At 41.4% G+C, this 17,675-nt stretch overlaps 1 protein-coding gene across 7 annotated transcripts; it reads right to left on the bottom strand.

The window, feature by feature from the left end:
• Positions 1–2,235: 2,235 nt before the first annotated feature.
• Positions 2,236–5,923, bottom strand: LOC147631605 (uncharacterized). Of its 7 annotated transcripts, none has more exons than XM_086808129.1 (7): positions 5,790–5,875; positions 5,021–5,136; positions 3,443–4,388; positions 3,174–3,295; positions 2,977–3,017; positions 2,789–2,887; positions 2,236–2,613 (listed from the first exon to the last, which is right to left on the bottom strand). In XM_086808129.1, exons 3-7 carry the CDS (start codon positions 4,284–4,286, stop codon positions 2,424–2,426), a joined length of 1,296 nt encoding a protein of 431 aa, XP_086664255.1. In that variant the 5' UTR covers positions 4,287–4,388; positions 5,021–5,136; positions 5,790–5,875; the 3' UTR covers positions 2,236–2,423. The 7 variants fall into 7 exon arrangements, with proteins under 7 accessions (XP_086664255.1, XP_086664258.1, XP_086664257.1 ...); XM_086808132.1 differs by lacking the exon at positions 5,021–5,136 and having other exon boundaries at positions 3,443–3,748; positions 3,857–4,388; positions 5,705–5,861; XM_086808131.1 differs by lacking the exon at positions 5,790–5,875 and adding an exon at positions 5,705–5,723.
• Positions 5,924–17,675: the final 11,752 nt, after the last annotated feature.

Raw genomic sequence — 17,675 nt, 5'->3', positions numbered from 1 at the left:
GCAATAGACAATCTTAAGGGAGAGAAAATTCCAGGGGTGGATGGCTTGCCCCTAGAATTCTTCAAAACCTTCAAGGAGACCTTGGTTGGTCCCCTATTAGATGTATGGCAAGAGGCTTTGTCATATGGAGCTCTCCCCTTCTCAATTAATGAAGGGTGGATCAAACTTATTCACAAAGGGGAGAAAGACAACCTGGGTAACTGGAGACCCATCACTAGCTTACAAAATCTATGCTAAAGCCCTTGCTATGAGACTTTCCTGCCACATGAAAAGCTGGATTAGACAGGAACAGAAGGAATTCATAAAGGGTAGATACATCCTTGACGCTATTGTTACTCTCTGGGAGGGCATGGAATTTGCTGAAGAATCTAATTAGGAATATATCTTTTTCAAAATAGATTTTCACAAAGCCTATGATAGACTAAGCTGGCACTATGTTTTGGAGTCTCTTAGACACATGGGTGCAGGCAAGCACTTTATCCAGAAGCAAGGGTTAATGTTAATGGGGTGCTCTCTAAGGCCCTGCCACTCACCAAGTCCATAAGGCAAGGTTGCCCTCTGGCCCTGTTACTCTATGCTATTGTTGCAAATGGACTGAACTGGCTAATTAAAGACAGGATGGATAAAGGGACTGAATTGCCCTCCCTAGTGGTAAACAACTCTGTACACAGATGTTTGCAAATGACACAAATGCAATGGTAGCCAGGCATTTGCAGTTGGTGGGATGTGTGGGACAATGCTTGCAACACCTAGCTTTCCAGAGACTTGATTAGGTTGTACAACGTAACAAATGCAGAGCTAGAGCTCATTGGTGATAGAATCATTCTATGGTGCCACTCTGACTCTACTGGTTACTATCTATTAGAGACCTGCCTCTACCCAAAGCCTTCCAGTGGAGCTCCCTCATGCCCATCCCTGCTAAGAAAAGGACACCCCATGTACACTGTACACTCAATAGAAGGTGGAGTCTCATGTGGGACAGAAAACACTGGTACTTCCTCTTTGGCAAACTGTGGAACAAATATGTTGAGACAAAGAAGGCATGTCTAGCCTGGCTAACTATGCACAGAGCCATCTGGACCCAGCAAAAAGCATACAGATGTAACATTGCGGATGGCAAATGCCACAGATGCCAAGGGATGGAGGATGACATACACATCTTCATCCATTATCCTCAAGCCCAAAGATGTTTTGACTTTCTAGCCAATAGCATTAAGACACGGAATGGACTGTCCTTGGGCTAGAAAAATCCGATCTTGAGAGAAAGTATAGGATGCTCTATAGAACTTTGGTCTGTGCTAAGGTCTGAAATGTTGTGGGTGCTGTAGTTGAACAGACTGGACTTTGTCTTTAACTACTCTCCTACTCAGCACATTTGGCTAAAAGAATTTATTCATACAGGTGAAAGGTTCATTCAGAGAAGATTAAGGGATTTGGACACCAAGATATCTCAGCTGCATAAGAAGGCAAAGAATAGGAAGGATGACAGTGCTAAAAGAGTTTATTCATACAGGTGAAAGGTTCATTCAGAGAAGATTTAAGGGATTTGGACGCCAAGATATCTCAACTGCATAAAAAGGCAAAGAATAGGAAGGATGACTGTGATCAGGGCAATTCAGGACTTGAGAGAGACAGTTGTTACCAAGGACATTGATTTGGTGAAACCTCTGTATCTTATGTAACCCTTCTCTAATTTCTTAATATATAAAAAACCATTTCCTTGAAGAAAAAAAAAATCTCATTTAACGTGGTATTATATGGAAATAATTTCGGACTTCAAGTTCCATGAAAATATTGAAATCTTACGTGTAGAAGGTTCTTAAAAACCACAAGTAATTTGGATCATAAAAACCCATCCGCAAGTTTAAGTCCGCCGAAAGTTGTTGCCATGAGCCTGCAACTCTAAAGTGAGTCTAATCAGGCTGCAAATAGCTGAATGAATGACTAGTAAGTACAAGCTGAAATCCCAAGTAGTGCAAAAACATTTGGGGCAAGTTGGCCAACGCCAATCATTCCCCCATGAATGAATGACTAGTAAGTACGAGCTGAAATCCCAAGTAGTGCAAACACACACACACACACACACACACACAAAACTAAACTAAAACCAAACCCCTTCCTTACATAAAGGGGCCGATAAGAAATGCATTGGAGTTTGAAATCATGGCATTAGTTGACATAAGATCACAGTTACTGATCCAAAAGGCAAACTCATTCGGATGCTTGCATGTGAGAGAAAGAGAAAGAGAGAGTCGCTTCCACATTTTATTAAGTAAATCAAGTGTTGTCAAGCACAATAGGCAGAAGGACCCTAGCTTAGTCTAAGGTTTCCCCATTATTCCCTGAGCTTTAGACTACAGTTTCAAGTCCATATCCGGCCGACAAAACACTCTTTGCTGATTTTAGTAAACGAACGCCTTTACCTACTCAAATACCCCTTCCTTACAATTTAGGCTGGTTCCACTAGCTGCTGGAACCTGCACGGCATCATAATGCCCAAAACCATGGTACAAAACTCTAATGGGATTTTCACTCCCATACTCGGACCCATACTCAGCTACTGAGATAAGTTCCTCTGTTCTCTTGTCAAACAAATGCACTGTGATGGGCATCCTGCATCTCAAAACAAGCCAACCCTTGATTGAGTACATGCACAAAAGTAGAGTCCCAAAATTATCCTCAAATGCTTACAAACATAAAAGCAAGCACCCAAACATTCGCTACCTTATTAGTGGTAATCAAGGAGGGGGGAGGGTGGGGGAGATTGTTTCTTGTATGTCTTACTCACTTGAGAACATGCGAAGCCATTAGCAGCTCTGGCTCTCCCCCCCATACATAGGGCTCCCGCATCCTTTTCACGTAAGTGTCAAAATCATCTTCAATAAACCTGGACAAAGGTAAATAATTTCAGCCTCCCAGTTAAATGCTAAAGTTGGGATATCAGAGGCTACAAGCCTCAATATGGCATGCACTTACCACTCCGATTCATTTCGTCGGCCAACAAGCTCATTTACAACCTGCCATACGCAGCAGTGTAAGATTAGTTCACACCCTTCTCCGCAGTAAAACCCAAGCCCATTAGCAGTGTAGTGAAGGCACACCTGGCCTTGGCACTCACTACAAATATGAATCCAAACCCATTGCATACTCTTCTTAAACACACAAAAACATACCTTGTTGCGTAGATCATCCGCCAGCTCTTGTTGCAAACTCTCACTTGGGGCAGGTTTACCACTTCTCAAGCAAGCACCATATGCTATGGCCCGAAAGAGGCAACGGCCATCACCAGGTATTCCTGTTAACAGAAACACAAACCCATGATACCCTGCATTCTTAAGAAACATCCAAAAAAAAAGCAGGCAACACCTTGACGAGTGCAAGATATCATCACGTCAACTAGAAAGCAATAGGTTGCAGAGAAACCATCATTAACAACACTTGCCAGTGACGGTGTAGTTGGTGTAGATTTGCTTTCCCTGCAGGGCTTTTGAGGCTGCTACAGCCTCACAATCAGAGCCACTCTGCCAAGGGACAAGTTCGTCCGTAATTCCTTCGATTTCATGCAAGAGAGAACTGGGTAACATGCTTGGAATTGAGACGCCAGTTGCTGCAGAGAAGCAAGGGCAGACGCCAAATAATAGCCATGCAGAGTGCCTTCCATGAAGCCAGCGAGCAGGCCTTGCATCCCAGGCAACATTCCAGGATCCATCCAGCAAACTTGCTGCTGCCATGGCAAAGCTTCCCAGACCTGCCACAGTACCGTGGGGAAGGCTCAAGCCCACCGCCGACCCATGCGTAACTCTACCAGAGCTTGCATGCAATGCTCTAACAGCAGAGACAGAAGAGTCTAACCAACCTTGTTCTTTGCAAGATAGACTCAATGGGCTTGAAGGCAAGGAGACCAGATGATGAGTATCAAAGCAGCTTCTTTTGAAAGGAGAAAAAACGTTCTGGTCCAAAATTGATGGATGATGGGATGGCAACAATCCGTGCCATATCGTTGCACAACTCACTTCATGGCTCCCCTCCACGTATGAGCTCGTATGACAGAAGGATCTCTTAATGGAGCTCGACACTTGCAGACCACACCCTTCTGTATTCACAATCGCCTGTTGATGTGGCCAGCTCAAACTTCGAGAAAGGCTTGGAGATGCCACATGAGGCCTCCAGATGACTTGAGTAGAATAAGGATGTGGGCCACTGTAGTGAGATTGTGATAGAGACACTGTTGTAGGGCAGTGACTGCTGCCACGGAAACATAACCGGAAGCACACAGTCCCAAGCATCTGCTTTCACGCTGTCACAAATGTAGCAATATTTTGCGTTATGTGGCAATGGGATGCTTTCATTCTCGAAAAAACCCACGCAGAATTTGGAGATGCAATAGCCTGCACAAATTGCAAAAAAGCCACCAGAAAATGCAGAAGGTAAAGCAGCTACACAAGAATGATGAAGGTATGCACGTCCAAAAAATCCAATTGACAGTTGTAAAGCCAAGTGCAAGATCAACTCAAGCTCAATTCTGTGAGGCCAATTATCGATTCATGATGATGATGCATGGACAACATGACAATCATGTACGGACAACATGCTACCACAGGCATCGCAGAACTGAACTTATCGAGGTAAAGATAGACGCTACGTCAAACAACATGGTCTCTGCATACGTAAGGCTGGTGACACATACTACCATTGAGACTTAGCAGGTTACATCTGCAGCCCAAAGCCAATGGCACTTGAGACATACCCTCATGCCAGTAGGAGGGGGGGGGGGGGGGGGGGGGGGGATGGCTGATGCAGCCTCTTTTTTTTTTGGTCTTGGGGCAGTATGCAAAATTTAGCAAATAGAAAAGGATACTCTAGATAGAAACATGAAAAGCCTGCATCAAATCCCTTTAATGTAAATAATGTAAGGCATAAAGTATCAATAACAAACATCACGCAGCCCAAAGGCTAGCCCCAAAGTTAATAAGTGAAAAGCCATGTGATCTGAAACAAAGGAAAGCAAGAACCCACTTACATAGAAGTACGCCACTTCATCAGACTACAACCCTTGTGCAATGGAATTAAGTTCTTCAACAAATGAAGCCCTTACATTCCCATGGAAGATGAAGCAATGAACTGAGAGGCCTGCATCTAAACACTTGCTAGCAGAGCTTAATATGGAATTTCGAACCATAGAATTATTAAACAAGACTTACTTCAAAAACTAATTTCAAGCTGCAATAGTAGGAAGCCAATCAGAACCAGGATTACCTTTTTGAGGGAATAAGGGTATAAATCAAACATAAAGAAAACTATGTCCCAACAACTGCGATGAACCCACACAAGCTAATCGCAAGTTGAGTACAACCCCATCTTCCGAAACCTTAAATATAGCCAACCCTATTGGCGGACGCAAGTCTAAACAGCAAGAAACCTATATTCGATGATTTAACCATGGCAGCAAACAAGAAGGAAAAAAAAAGAAGATTAAATTTGACCACATTACTATTCTTGAGGACACAAACAGCGAAAAGATCGTTGGAAAATAGCACGGAAACTCGCATGCCGAAAACAGGCTACTGAATAAAACAGCCTTGCATAGAAGAGAAAAAACCAGAATTTGAGAATTAATAGAGTGTATTTGATAGTTTGCAGTAAGAGCTTGCATAAAAAAGAGAGATCGGCATTGAAAATTGGTAAAGAGAGGGTTTGTGAATACCTAGCAAGGGGGCTGAGTATCAGAGGAGATGAAGCCAAGCTGCAAACGAGAGAGAGAGAGAGAGAGAGAGAGAGAGAGAGCATGCCTGACAGTCAGAGAGTGAAGCATATTCCTCCTAGAAAATGCTTGGCTGCGATAACTAGGCGAGTCCATGTGCCATTTCCACAGCTCGTAGTTATAAAGGTGTACTATTACATATACGTTATACATATGTGTGCCATTTCCACAGCTCGTAGTCATAAGGTGTACTATTACATATACATTATACATATGTGTGCCTCTCGCACGTGTGTACTAACTTGACACACGTGATTTTAAAAAAACACAATGAGGGGCCAAGCAAGATAATTCATCGAGAAGCTCCATTATTTTAGACATGCTTTAGGCTAGTAAAATCCCAAGAGAGAATGTAGAAATGGCATGCACTCTCATACATCAAACCTAAACATGAGAGAGAGAGAGAGAGAGAGAGAGAGATGTTGATGATGACAACGATGATCATGATGGTGTAAGAATGAGAGCAATAATGATGAGACCATGTGTGTTAACCTCATAGGCAAGCCAACAAACCACATGAGAGAGAGAGAGAGAGAGAGAGAGAGAGAGAGAGAATTGAAGGCATGTGCACAACCACACAATATACAACTTAAAGAACCCTAAATGATTTAACCTCCATGAATTATGCATGTTGCAAAGCATGTGTGAGCAAGTCAATCAACCGACCATGAGCCCCATGTGGACTTGGCAAATGATTAGCTTGAGTATTAGTGGTTTGTTTGTAGAAATGCCATTTTAATGTTCCTAACATTTTTGAAAGAATGAATGGTAGTGGTTTGTTTGTAGAATCTATCTCTCTCATGCACACAAATATATAGCCTCCCTCTTGTGGCACAAAGTTATAGTTTGACCTTTCTTCTTTCTCTTCTATGCTTCCTTTATGAGGTCAACATGATGTCCTCAGTGATGTTGATGTCAATTATATTACTCACATAGAAAATGAGTACATAAATAGTGAATAATGTCTTGCACCATATCTTTGTATCTCACCAAACTTTGATCTCTTCAAATAAGTACCTTTTAAACCATAGTGTGCTTATTTTTTAAAGCCATTATCTGTTCTATTCAAGCCCTTACATTTTTGTAGGGATCCTAAGCAAGGAATGCAAGTGTCAAAAACACAATATGCTTGCTCACAAGAAGTTCATGAAAGATTTAAGATTTTACAATTTACGAGGGGGCAGAGAGAGAGAGAGAGAGAGAGAGAGAGAGAGAGAGAGAGAGAGAGAGACTTTTAGTAGGCAACTAGCCATCTAACTTTCAAATGGGTACAAATAAGTTTCTAATAATACTAAATATATTCAAAGAACTTGTTAACCATCTCAATAGTACTAACAAATTGAAAGACCACTTCAAAGAAAAATTAAACAACCACAACATGCCAAAAGTAGGGACTCTTTTAAGTCCAATTGCTATGAGATCCTCCAACTATTTTAAGGCACGTTAAGTGCCAACATATTGGGTACAAATTTTTAAAGTTTATCTCAAGGTTTCCATGCTTTCAAGTTTTAAGTAAAAATACAACCCCATGAATCTATGTCTATGTACATCATGATAATGGCCTCTTATTCTCCCCCAACACAAAATGTAAGGTCCCTGTCCCCACCGCGCAACGATTTCAGGGGTGCTAGCAGTGGAAGTAGCACTTCTTGCACGGGGCAAGGTCCCACACTCGGGGCCTCACCCTCTGCATAAGAGACTAAATCCATCGGTTCTTCCAAAACCGAACTCGAAAAAAACTTCCCTTGCTCGGAAAGCACGGGCGAATCCTCCAGGCTTTTCTCTAACGTAGTCAAAAGCCTTGACTAACAAAACTGATCTGACCCGTAAGTCCCATAGTTAGATCAAGGGAAAGATTGCACTTGGATCATAGAGACCAACGCTTTTTTCCTCATTGAGAGGCACAGGCTTTGATTCTTTTCCATAGAACAATTTTTATCCGGGATTTACTTCATCTATCGCACTAACAGAAATTTAGTCTCATTTTAGGGATCCATCAGTCCAGCCTAACCCCATCCCATGGGTTAGCCAACCGCCCAACCACTCTAGTGATGGGATCCAATTAAGAATTTGGTTAGATTGTCCCGGGTACCAGGGAAAAGAGTTCCCAGGCCCCCTAGCCAGATATTCATGCAAACTTAAAACTAGTCACACCACTTACACACCCAGTATGAAATTGCTTTTTTCACAGATTCAACACTCCTTAAAACAATCATTTAATGAAACCATAGTATCACTGATCATAATCCTATAATTATCTAGTTGAATCCTTATTTCCAAACATTCCTTCATCGATGTACCTATGGCATCATTGGCAACCAAAACGCTCACCACCTGATCACTCAGGGGCCATAGTAACCGAAAATATATTCACATATCAAAATGGAATCTCCGTTGAAGATCAGCAAGATCAACCAACGGATCCATATAAAAGAGCCATGGACTCATCCGTTGAGGACCACCAAGGTCAATCAACCAGATCCACGCCCGAATTCAGAAAACAACTCTTACTCCTTATTCCAATATCTTCCCCGACGTACTTGTGGGTATCTTCGGCGACCCCGAGAGCCCAAGCACCGTATGGTCAGCACCCTCTAGGATCCTTCGCAGGTCACTTAGCGCTTCACTCATAGGCCACTTCCTTGGTCCCTCATCCACTGTACCAGAAGCTCACCATTTAAATCAAACCGAGGCTGGTCAAGACCTCGCCCGCCGACCTTGCTACGCGATACGTCCTTCAATGACTCTCTGTCTCATCAGCAGTTGCAACTTTAACAGATAGGTCCATGACCTTATTTACAAGACGATCAAAATACTTCCCTAGCATTCTTGACATAAAACAGTCATTTAAAAACAGATTTCACATACAAATACAGTTCCAACAATATTTCCATCTTTTCTCATTACTCCACATCCTTTCACATTAGTCCCCATCTTTTCTCATCTTCCCACAATTTTATTTTCTCATCTTTTCTCATCTTTTCTCATCTTCCCACAATTTTATTTTCTTCATCGATCTCTATCACATCATATCATTCCCACATCAAATCACATCCAATCGCATCAGTCCACATCATCCATACATCCATCCACATCAACCACATCAATCCACATCATTCACTCTTCATACACACCAATCCACATCATCCACATCAATTTATATCATCCACTCTTCAATCCACATCAATCCACATCTTTCATACATCCATCCACATCAATCCACATTAATCCACATCTTTCATACATCCATCCACATCAATCCACATCTTTTATACATCCCTTATCATTTATTCACATCCCGATTCACATGCTATCACATTTATTCACATCCTATATCATTCATTCATATTTATCTAATTCACATCACATCCCATCTATTCACATCCCTTATCATTTATTCACATCCTATGTCATTCATTCATATTTATCTGATTCACATCACATCTATTTACCTCTCATTCTCATCACATCTGCTTACCTCTCATTCTCATCACATCTGCTTACCTCTCATTCTCATTACATCTATTCTCATCACATCCACACAATATACAACTTAAAGAAGCCTAAATGATTTAACCTCCATGAATTATGCATGTTGCAAAGCATGTGTGAGCAAGTCAATCAACCAACCATGAGCCCCATGTGGGCTTGGCAAATGATTAGCTTGAGTATTAGTGGTTTGTTTGTAGAAATGCCATTTTAATGTTCCTAACATTTTTGAAAGAATGAATGGCAGTGGTTTGTTTGTAGAATCTATGATTTTAATGCTACTAACATTTTTGAAAGAGTGAATGGTGGTGGGAAACCATTGAAAGCTCTCTCTCTCTCTCTCTCTCTCTCTCTCTCTCTCTCTCTCTCTCTCTCTCTCTCTCTCTCTCTCTCTCATGTTAACATTTTTGAAAGAGTGAATGGTAGTGGTTTGTTTGTAGAATCTATGATTTTAATGTAACTAACCATTTTGAAAGAGTGAATGGTGGTGGGCAACCATCGAAAGCTCTCTCTCTCTCTCTCTCATTTTGCGAGTAGAAAGCCTGATTTCTGCCATTATCATCATGTCTAGTAGATGCATCCAGAAATGAATCACTGAGTTTGATTTCCTCAATAAGCAAGAGTGAAACCAACTCATCAAAGTCCGGTAAACCTATACTCCAAACCGAGATAGATGTATCAAAAGATTTATATTCCTTGCCAAGACCACGCAAGGTAATATCCACCAAATCATCATCAGGCATGGGGGCATTTATTGTTGCCAATGCACCTGCAAACTTCTTTATTTCTTGCACATAATCATGGATGCTCCTTTTATTCCGCTTCACATTATGTATCTGCTGTCTTCGCAACTGAGACTTGCGAGCACTCGTGTCTGTATCAAACATCTTTACCAAAGTATCCCATGCATCTTTGGGGTTCTCAGCATCCTGTATGTGTATGAGCATAGCATCCGAAATACATATAGACAGATAATGCAACACTTTGAATGCTCTTTCTGACCATTGCTTATGAGCAATAATCTGGCTGTGTAGGTTGTCGGGGTAGCTCTGGCTCTGGCTCAGCACCTGTAATGAGATTCCAAAAACCTTTTCCCTTCAAGACACTTTTGATCCTGTACTTCCATGCCTGGAAGTTCTTCCTATCCAGCTTTTCACCAACAATCTGTACTGGATTATCTGACATGTTTGCTCAATGCAATACACCTTCCGCACAATTCCAAATCTGTAAATGAGCCTTCCTCGGCTCAACCACTCTCCAATGAGTATTCCAGGTACTCCAAAATAGCCAACAATCTTCAAATTTAATGTAGAAAATCAACCTGTATGCATCCAAAATGAACTGTCTCACGCAGTCTGAGATACCCTGTTTTGATGTGCCTTCCAAGGCTCCAAATTACAATGTAGTGGTGCAATCAAGTATGGACAACTTGCATTGACAACTAAACAACCTCAATGTTGAATATCAACACTATCTGACATGTGTACAGATCAATTTTTGAAAACCCCTTTCTCTGTTTTGGGAAAAACCAAAAAAACCAGTAGTAATTTTGCTCTAAATTCTTCAATATTTGTCCAAATTGAGCAACTAGGCATTCATTAGCTTAGCAATAGTGTCCACTAACTCCATGTAAGAGGAATTTGTCCAATTGTTTAAGACCAAAGATTAATTGTCCAATTAAAATCACTCTGCTGTTTCTCTGCAACAAGTGGACATGCTTTTTAATCAGCTCATTCCCAGCTCAATTAGGCATAATCGATCAATCCAATCATGTAGCCCTCTTCTCTATAGTGTGTGTAGCAACCAATTGCTAAAGCAATTGTGAAAGTAATCAAGCAACCAAGTGGAGATCGATCTCCTCGCTTCAAAATGATTAAAATTCTGCTCTGTTTTTCTGTCCAAAATGCGCCGCCTGCATTTGAGGAATTTGGGAGTGATTTAAGTGTTGATTGGTGAGGTATACAAGTTCCCAACACACTTGGGTATGTGTGCAACCAATCAAAAGTTTGATTTTATCCAAAAACATGCTCCAAATGCATCAAATCTTGAGTTGCTTTTCTCTGTTTTGTGAGAGCTCAAAAACTAGAATTTTTCACACATTCAAATGCTTCCAACTTGCTCCAAAATTAGTTTAAGGCTTGCATAAGAGTTGCCAATACATTCCTCCTTGTCAGATACATGTGTCTTTTGCCAGAATCACTTCTATTTCACCATACATCAGTGTTTCCAAGCTTTAATGGAAAGCTTCCAAAAAACCAGAATTTTTTTTTTGCTTTGATTTGCTCTAATTTGCTTTGTTTTTGCCTGTATCACCTGCAATCTGCTCAAGGATGTTTAGAAGACCTTACCCGGTAGGCCAAGCTCTCAGATCTAATAGTAATCGGTGTGCTCCAACAAGCTTCACAGCTTCAATGGCAAGCTTCACAGCTTTTCTTCACAACTTCTTCTCCCTCTTTTCTCACTCACTCATAAACCCTAATAGACAGCACAAGGCTCTGATACCATGTTAAAAAAGCGGTAAAGAGAGAGGAGACACACACACAGGAGCAAACCCTAATGTATATTACAAACCCTAATCATAGAGAGGGAAGCCATCTCCCTTCTCACACAATACACAAAGCCATAATCCATAATACACACAACACACTATGAGTTGTGTCCACACTCTACTAACCCTAGTAGCTAATGTCCACACACTATGACCAGCTGGACACGCGGTCATTTATGTCTCACACATGTTCCTACCTAACATGCCAGCACATAGCATAGCTAGCTCACACTGACATCGAGCTTGAATCTCAACAATTCTCCCCCAACACAAAATGTAAGGTCCTTGTCCCCACCGTGCAACGATTTTAGGGGTACTAGCAGTGGAGGTAGCACTTCTTGCGCGAGGCAGGGTCCCACACTCGGGGCTTCACCCATGGATATCCGGATAAGAGACTAATCCATCAGTTCTTCCAAAACCGAACTCGAGAAAACTTCCCTTGCTCGCAAAGCATGGGCGAATCCTCTAGGATAACTTTTCTCTAACGTAGTCAAAAGCCTTAACTAACGAAACTGATCTGACCGAACTCGTAAGTCCCATAGTCAGATCAAGGTGTGCTTGGATCATAGAGACCAACGCTTTTTTCCTCATTGAGAGGCACATCCGTTGCATAGAACAATTTTTATTTGGGATTTACTTCATCTATCGCACTAACAGAAATTTAGTCTCATTTTAGGGATCCATCAGTCCAGCCTAACCCTATCCCATGGGTTAGCCAACCGCCCAACCACTCTAGTGATGGGATCCAATTAAGAATTTGGTTAGGTTGTCCCGGGTACCAGGGAAAAGAGTTCCCAGGCCCCCTAGCCGAATATTCATGCAAACTTGAAACTAGTCACACCACGTACACACCCAATATAAAATTACCTTTTTCACAGATTCAACACTCCTTAAAACAATCATGTAATGAAACCATAGTATCACTGATCATAATCCTCTAATTATCCAGTTGAATCCTTATTTCCAAACATTCCTTCATCGGTGTACTTATGGCATCATTGGCAACCAAAACGCTCACCACCCTGATCACTCAGGGACCTTTTCGATAGTTCCTAGCTCATAGTAACCGGTAATATATTCACATATCAAAATGGAATCTCTGTTGAAGATAAGCAAGATCAACCAACGGATCCATATAAAAGAGCCATGGACTCATCCATTGAGGACCAGCAAGGTCAATCAACCAGATCCATGCCCAAATTCAAAAAGCAACTCTTACTCCTTATTCCAATATCTTCCCCGACGTACTTGTGGGTATCTTCGATGACCCCCAGAGCCCAAGCACCGTATGGTCAGCACCCTCTAGGATCCTTCGCAAGTCACTTAGCGCTTCACTCATAGGCCGCTTCTTGGTCCCTCATCCACTGTATCCGGAAGCTTACCATTTAAATCAAATCGAGGCTGGTCAAGACCTCGGCTGACCTTGCTACGCTAGAAGTCCTCCGATGACTCTCCGTTATAGCAGTTGCAACTTTAACAGACAGGTCTCCGCGACCTCATTTACAAGACGGTCAAAATACTTCCCTAGCATTCTTGACATAAAATAATCATTTAAAAACAGATTTCACATACATTACTCCACATCCTTTCACATTAGTCCCCATCTTTTCTCGTCTTCCCACAATTTTTTTTTTCATCGATCTCTATCATATCACATCATTTCCACATCAAATCACATCCAATCGCATCATCCACGCATCAGTCCACATCATCCATATATCCATCCACATCATCAATCCACATCATTCACTTTTCATACACATCATCCATATCATCCACATCATCCACATCAATTTATATCATCCACTCTTCAATCCACATCAATGCACATCTTTCATACATCCATCCACATCAATCCACGTTAATCCACATCATTCACTCCTCATACACACCAATCCACATCAATTTATATCATCCACTCATCAATCCACATCTTTCATACATCCCTTATCATTCATTCACATCCCGATTCACATGCTATCACATTCATTCACATCCTATATCATTCATTCATATTTATCTAATTCCAATAACATCCCATCTATTCACATCCCTTATCATTTATTCACATCCTATATCATTCATTCGTATTTATCTGATTCACATCACATCTCATCACATCTATTTACCTCTCATTCTCATTACATCTATTCTCATCACATCCATTTATAAAATGTAAGGGAATTCTGGCTTTGTAAAGATGTCTGCCACTTGCTCTTCAATCCTCACATACTGTAGATCAACTGTACCATCCAGCACCTTCTCTCTGACAAAGTGATAATGGACCTCTATGTGTTTGGTCCTCGCATGAAATACTAGATTCTTGGCCAACTATATACTGCTCATGTTGTCACAATGAATGACAACTTTGCCATCAATAGGCTCACCCAAATCTGCCAAGAGATTCTTTAACCATAGTGCCTCACAAGTAGCAATGGCTGCACCCCTGTATTCAGCCTCTATACTGGATAAAGTAACTGTAGGTTGCTTCTTACTACTCCAACTCACCACGGCACTTCCAAGTGTAAAAGCATCACCACTAGTAGACCTCCTGTCATATGAGCTACCTGCCCAATCAGCATCTGTGTAGCCATGTATATCCAAGCTTTTACCACTCTCATAAAGTAGACCATAATGTGCAGTGGTCTTCACATATCTCATAATGCGTCTCACTGCATCCAAATGAGGTTTTTTGGGGCTCTACATAAACTGGCTTACTAGCCCCATAGCATAACTCAAATCCGGGCGTGTGATAGTCATGTAAATGAGACTACCAACCATCTTTCTGTACATAGATGGATCATCCAACTCCTCACCAAAATCAGCACGCAATTTCACATTCTGCTCCAAAGGTGTACTCATAGGCTTACACCCTATCATGCCATATTTTGCCAACATATCCAATGCATATTGGCGTTGTACTAACCATGTACCTGCATGATCTTTGATCACTTCAATTCCAAGAAAGTATCTCAACTCACTAAGGTCTTTCATGTCAAATTGTCCACTCAATGCTTTCTTGACATGCATCACATCTGTACCATGATCACCTGTGATAATCAAGTCATCCACATAGATAACAAGTAAAACAATCCCATGATCTGTCTTCTTCACATAGAGTGAAGAATCTGCTGTAGAAATCTGAAATCCAAGAGAGATAAGATATCTGCTCATCTTATCACTCCAAGCACGAGGTGCTTGCTTCAAACCATATAATGCCTTTTTCAATCTGCATACATGAGTGGGATATCTTGGGTGTACATAACCTTCTGGCTGTGCCATATAAACCTCTTCTTGTAGATCACCATTCAGAAATGCATTTTTGACATCCATTTGATGCATTTCCCAACCATTAGTTGCTGCAGCCATAGCAATGGCTGCTCTCACTGTTCCCATCTTTGCCACTGGACTAAATGTTTCATCATAGTCCAAACCTTGGATTTGTGCATAACCCTTAGCTACCAATCTTGCTTTATGTCGCTCAATGGAACCATCAGACTTGCACTTCATTTTGTAAACCCATTTACAACCAATAACATTTTTGTCCTTTGGTAATGCAACCAAATCCCATGTGTCATTATGAGCCAATGCGTCCATCTCAACATCCATTGCTTTCTCCCATACATGCTTTCCAATAGCTTCTGTATAGCATGTAGGTTCCACATGCATCACCATAGATGTCATATATGCTTAGTGCATAGAAAAATCTCGATATGTCAACCTGTCAACGGGATATGTGACCCTCTGGGATCTCCGCAATGCATGCGGATCACTCTGAACACCTGTCACTCTAGCATGTGGTGGCACATATCTATCCTGCCTAGCACCAGGTGTGCGTAAAACAGGTATGCCAAGTTCCTCATCCAAACTCTCTGAACTAGACAACTCATAACCTGTAATTCCAATTCCTTCAACCTTCTTCACAACACTACTCCCAGTGCTCACACTCTCATGCCTCAAACATCCTGACCATTGACGTACAGTACTACTCTCAGCTTCTGCTGTGCTGCTGGCCCAGACATAGTAGTAGAACTAGAACTTGCTTCACAGGCACATCTGCTTCAAGTGACTCAATGACACCCTCATCCTTTGCTTTGTACCAACTAGCAAGCTCATCAAACACCACATCTCGTTAGATGACCACTTGTCTAGTTTATGGATTGTAACATTTGTATGCCTTTCGATCCTGTGCATAACCAACAAATACACACTCTTCTGCCTTAGGATCCAACTTCCTCCTTCTCTCATCAGGCACATGTACATAAGCTATGCATCCAAAAACTTTGAGGTGTCCAATGTCTGGCCTATAACCTGTATGTCGCATCTCTGGCGTACTTCCATGAATGGCTGCTGTAGGTGTTTTGTTCAGTATATACACTGCAGTAGCATAAGCTTCTGCCCAATAATAATCTGGCATGCTCTTTTCATTGAGCATTGCCCTGGCCACTTCACATATGACTGTATTCTTTCTCTCAGCCACACCATTCTGCTGAGGTGTATACCTGCAAGTCAATTGTCTTCTTATGCCATGCTTCCTCAAGAAATGCTCAAAGGCTTTTGAGGTGTATTCACCACCTCCATTTGTCCTCAAACATTTAATCCAACGGCCATATTGCTTTTCTGCAAAAACTTTGAAATCCATAAACTTTTCCAACACTTCACTCTTCTCTCTGAGAAAGTATATCCATGTCATCCTGCTGAAATCATCTATGAATGTCACATAGTATAAACTGCCTTTGATAGATGGGTTTTGTGCAGGACCCCATACATCACTATGTACTATCTCAAGTGGCCTGCTACTCATATTTCCTTCTCTAGGAAACTCCAACCTTGCCTGCTTTCCAAACTGATAGGCTTCACAAACATGCATATGCCCATCATACTTGAATCTAGGCAGCCCACTGACAATGCCTCTTGTTTGCATGTTCTTTAACCTTTGTATATTGACATGTCCAATCCTCTTATGCCACATATCAATGTCCTGTACCACATTTCTACTTTTAGAGAACATGGCTGATTTTAACTTTCCTATCCAGCTTTTCACCAACAATCTGTACTGGATTATCCGACATATTTGCTCAATGCAATACACCTTCCGCACAATTCCAAATCTGTAAATGAGCCTTCCTCGGCTCAACCACTCTCCAATGAGTGTTCCAGATACTCCAAAGTAGCCAACAATCTTCAAATTTGATGTAGAAAATCAACCTGTATGCATCCAAAATGAACTGTCTCACGCAGTCCGAGATACCCTATTTTGATGCGCCTTCTACGGCTCCAAATTGCAATGTAGTGGTGCAATCAAGTATGGACAACTTGCATTGACACCTAAACAACCTCAATGTTGAATATCAACACTATCTGTCATGTGTACAGATCAATTTTTGAAAACCCCTTTCTCTGTTTTGGGAAAAACCAGAAAAACCAGTAGTAATTTTGCTCTAAATTCTTCAATATTTGTCCAAATTGAGCAACCATGCATTCATTAGCTTAGCAATAGTGTCCACTAACTCCATGTAAGAGGAATTTGTCCAATTGTTTAAGACCAAAGATTGATTGTCCAATTAAAATCACTTTGTTTCTCTGCAACCAGGGACATGCTTTTTAATCAGCTCATTCCCAGCTCAATTAGGCATAATTGATCAATCCAATCATGTAGCCCTCTTCTCTATAGTGTGTGTAGCAACCAATTGCTAAAGCAATTGTGAAAGTAATCAAGCAACCAAGTGGAGATCGATCTCCTCGCTTCAAAATGATTAAAATTCTGCTCTGTTTTTCTGTCCAAAATGCGCCGCCTGCATTTGAGGAATTTGGGAGTGATTTAAGTGTTGATTGGTGAGGTATACAAGTTCCCAACACACTTGGGTATGTGTGCAA

The sequence above is a fragment of the Cibotium barometz genome, chromosome 14 (genome assembly GCF_041138505.1).
Source record: "Cibotium barometz isolate CiBa-2024 chromosome 14, ASM4113850v1, whole genome shotgun sequence".
NCBI lineage: Eukaryota > Viridiplantae > Streptophyta > Polypodiopsida > Cyatheales > Cibotiaceae > Cibotium > Cibotium barometz.
The sequence above is the reverse complement of the archived record's forward strand: the minus strand, read 5'-3'. Positions and strand labels throughout refer to the sequence as shown.